The sequence below is a fragment of the Amaranthus tricolor genome, chromosome 17, assembly GCF_026212465.1.
Source record: "Amaranthus tricolor cultivar Red isolate AtriRed21 chromosome 17, ASM2621246v1, whole genome shotgun sequence".
NCBI lineage: Eukaryota > Viridiplantae > Streptophyta > Magnoliopsida > Caryophyllales > Amaranthaceae > Amaranthus > Amaranthus tricolor.
Window position 1 is genome coordinate 6,927,643 of NC_080063.1, and position 3,847 is coordinate 6,931,489.

Sequence of the window (3,847 nt, forward strand, 5' to 3'; positions counted from 1 at the left end):
ATATGGTCAAAAAAATCGCAGCATTTAAGGTTTTTTCCACCAGTAATTATTTATTTTGTTCATTATGTGGGATTTGCAATAATTTTAGTATTGTTTACAACATCTCCGTAGCTAAATGCATCATATGATCTAAAGTAATTCAAGAACTTGATTTTTGAACATTTTTTTGCTTTTGTTATATTCCAAGTTAGAGGTTTGATGTTGCAAACCAATATATAGCCCTGTAACTACAAGAACACTACTTTGAAAAATATTTTTCATTAAACACTAAAGTGAAAATTTTTATCTTTATCTAACTTTATTTTAGCAAATCAATCTCAGTTATGTGATATATTAATTTTAATTTATAAAATTCATGGAACTACTAATTGATTGCATGTCATTCCATATACTACTATGATATACAAGGCACAATATCATGTATAGATATAGTCATATAAATATAGATATAGGTATAGATAAAGATATAGATAAATTCAAAATATATGTAAATTGCCCCAAACAATTACATTTATCAAATAACTAGTTGTATTTTCCTTCATCTATACAAGCATCTCAAAATCTCAACCACCATTACCAACGATAGAGGTTCAGCAACTCAGGTAGCATAAAAACAACATAGCCATTTTCTCTGCAATCAAAGAAAACAGTTAAATTAAGGTAAAATTAATAGAAAATAATGAATCTAATATTTGAAGTTCCTTACTTTTTTAAGAATATGTGCGGTCGAGCACTTTATATGTGACTAAAACTTATGCCATCTAATTGAATACTCCCTATGAATTTGATGAATATATTCATGAAGATATAAAAAAATGAGTTATTCTTGTGAGAGACAGTTTCTAGGTGGGACAACTTCAAGTAAAGAGCTTATATTCTCATACTCCCTCTTATTCACCCTAATAGTCCCATTTGACTTTTGCACTGTTCATTAATCACCCTTAACTTGTATTTGATTATTAATCTATAAGTTATAACATAGTCAACTGAGATCTTGTTTATTCGTTTCAATGCAAAAATCATTAAAATTAACTTTTCACAATTTTTTAATTATGCACAATTAGATATATTAATAATATAATTATTAAATTGGCAAATGTGTCTAGTGAAATGGATTATAAGGCGAATAGAAGGGAATAATATGTATCAGATGGATTATTTAACCCATGTATGAGACGCAAGCATTTCTTGATGAGACCGTTGCGTCTCATACAATAATTTGTGAAAAAAATAAGTGCTAGAGAGAATCAGTTTGAGCATATTCCACTTTCCTCCATAAATACCTATGTTTGATTATCGCTGCCTCTTTCTATTTCGCCTATTTTGTACTTAAAAAAAGGTGAAGAAAGAAATTAAGTTTTATATTTATATAATGTAAGTAGAATACCGTTCCTCTTTGTTGATTGTTGGATTTTTTATATTTATGGTTGTGTTCTTGATCTTGTTTGTGATAATTGACTTGATTAAGGTTATTATTGTTAAACCTTTGTTGAGCTCCCATGCCACCTAAAGCAATTCCATTAGTTTTCTTTTGATCTCTTGCTTTGTTAAAAATGACCGTAAAGCCTTCAGCTGATGCTGGATTGTTTACATCCCATTCTCCAAATTTAGGTAATGGTCTACGTTTTGCGTTCATGCCCTGCTGCTCAACATATTCAAATTCATAATTATTAATTTTTTTTATTTTTTATTGTTAGTCAATATTCTTTAATTAATTAATGGTGGTTGCTAATTATTATATGAAGGGGTATAATTTTTTCTTTAAATTTATCAAATAAATTAATATGAAACTCTCTTCGTTCTCTTTTGTTTTATTCATATTCAACATTTGAAAATTTTACAATGTTTTCTCATTTGAAATCATTTTGTTTGTTTTACTTACCAATAGAATTAAAGGACATTATTCCACATACATTATAATGTATTAAAATTAGCTGACATTTTAATTCTCAATGTAACAACAATATTTCATTAGGTCAACGTTTATAAGTGGTTCACACCTAGGACGAAATTTAGAAACTTAGATATATGCAACCGTACCCTTGTTTGTGATAACATTAACAAAAAACTTATTTTTAAGTGACAATTGATAACGTCACGTACAACTTCATATAAATATGAAGGGGTAGACAAATTATTTATAATTATTATTTATCTTGGTGTCTACCTAAAGTTCAAATGAAAAAAAAAATGAGTGAAATTATTTTTTTCTAAAAAATGAAAGTTGATGTATATAAAATGAATCAAAAGTGATATTATATGTGCGTCAAATATTCTCTTTCTTTAGTTTTAAATTACAATGAAGTAATTAATAAATTATTAAATTATATACATTTCTGATTTATTTGAAAATGCGAATGATATTAGCAGATTATTTGTTTTGAAGGAATGTAAATTGTAAGACTTATAGTAGATGAGACTTAAAACAAGACTTTAGGTGAGACTTAAAAAGAATATCTTATATCTTTGTTTAGTAAATAATAAAAATAAAATAAAAGTTCGATGAAAAAATATTACAAAAATTAATCTTTCTTTTCTCCTTTGCTTTCATTATTAATGGAAAAAACTTCAACGTTATTTTGCATTAGTCTCAAATCTCAACTCATGTCCCATCATGCATATTAATATAAATAGTGGAAATTGACAAATGTCTAAGGTTTCTAAAATTATTTACCTATTATAGAATTTGATTGTTTTTTTAATTAAAGCTAAATTAGATAGAATATTTGTAAAATTTATTATAGCAATTTTATATATCTAATCTAGAATTTGATATATTTAATTAAATGAAAAAGTGATGTATTCGATAAATAATTTTAATAAAATCAGTATTTAAGTTTTTTCTTTAAAAAGGCACATATTCCATAAATTTTTTTCGTTGAAGTTATATTTTTATATATCTCATAAATTCGTGCATTGTACGAGTTTCTATACTAGTTCATTCGAAACATGTAAAAAACTTTTCAATTTCAATCTTAATTTTCATCGATAAACACAATTCTAGGTGAGAGCCACTTAATGAATTTTTCGTAATAAATGTAATTGTTGCTTATAGCATAAATAACCAAACCGAAAAAATTAGGGAAAATTTCATGTAGTAACCTTGAATTTTTTAGCTTTTTCACGTGCTGGACAAACATTTTATTATTCGCGTTGTAACCCTAAGCTTCTAATTTTCCATTAGGTAAACAAAAGCTTGAATTTCTTGTTAAATTTATGTTATTATTACCTGTTATAAAAACTATTTTCATGAAATAAACGTCGTGATCATCCTTATAAGCATATTTTTCAAAAATTTATTTAAAATGAGTACTTAATTTAACTTAAAACTTATCATCTATCAAATGAAAAGGTCAAAAATTTAAAGTTATGCAAATTAAATAAATATTTATTTATCACATAAAAAAATAAGTTACGTGAAATATCCTAAAGATTAGAGATCATAAAATAAAATGGTAAGTGGGTAAATAAATGCATGAGAAGAATAAACTTACCGACATCAAAGATCATCGCAGGAAATATCAATAATAATAGAGCAAGAGGAACAAATAATTTACAGGAAGCCTAGGAGAATTATGTAAATGTAAGGGCAATTAAATGAAAATCAAAATGTTATTTTGGAAAAAAAAAAAAGCAAATATTATGATGTAGATTGTAGAGGGGAGGAGAGAGAAAGGTTGATTCGTTGTAAATTACAGATATTAGCGCCCTAATTTACATTTGTCTAATGTTATTTATGGAGTGAAATTTATGTTTGTTTATAACGTTTTATATTTATTTATGGCTCTTAATCAATGACATTGATAGAAAGTTAAAATATAAGTTTTTTAAGTTAAAAAGTTAATTT

The 3,847-nt window shown here is 25.7% G+C and overlaps 1 protein-coding gene across 1 annotated transcript; it reads right to left on the reverse strand.

Moving 5' to 3' along the window:
* Nucleotides 1-383: 383 nt before the first annotated feature.
* Nucleotides 384-3,599, reverse strand: LOC130804326 (protein NOI4-like). Its single transcript, XM_057668721.1, has 3 exons — nucleotides 3,495-3,599; nucleotides 1,388-1,642; nucleotides 384-631 (listed from the first exon to the last, which is right to left on the reverse strand). The coding sequence occupies exons 1-3, from the start codon at nucleotides 3,498-3,500 to the stop codon at nucleotides 599-601; spliced, it is 294 nt and encodes a 97-aa protein (XP_057524704.1). The 5' UTR covers nucleotides 3,501-3,599; the 3' UTR covers nucleotides 384-598.
* Between the last annotated feature and the right edge of the window lie 248 nt (nucleotides 3,600-3,847).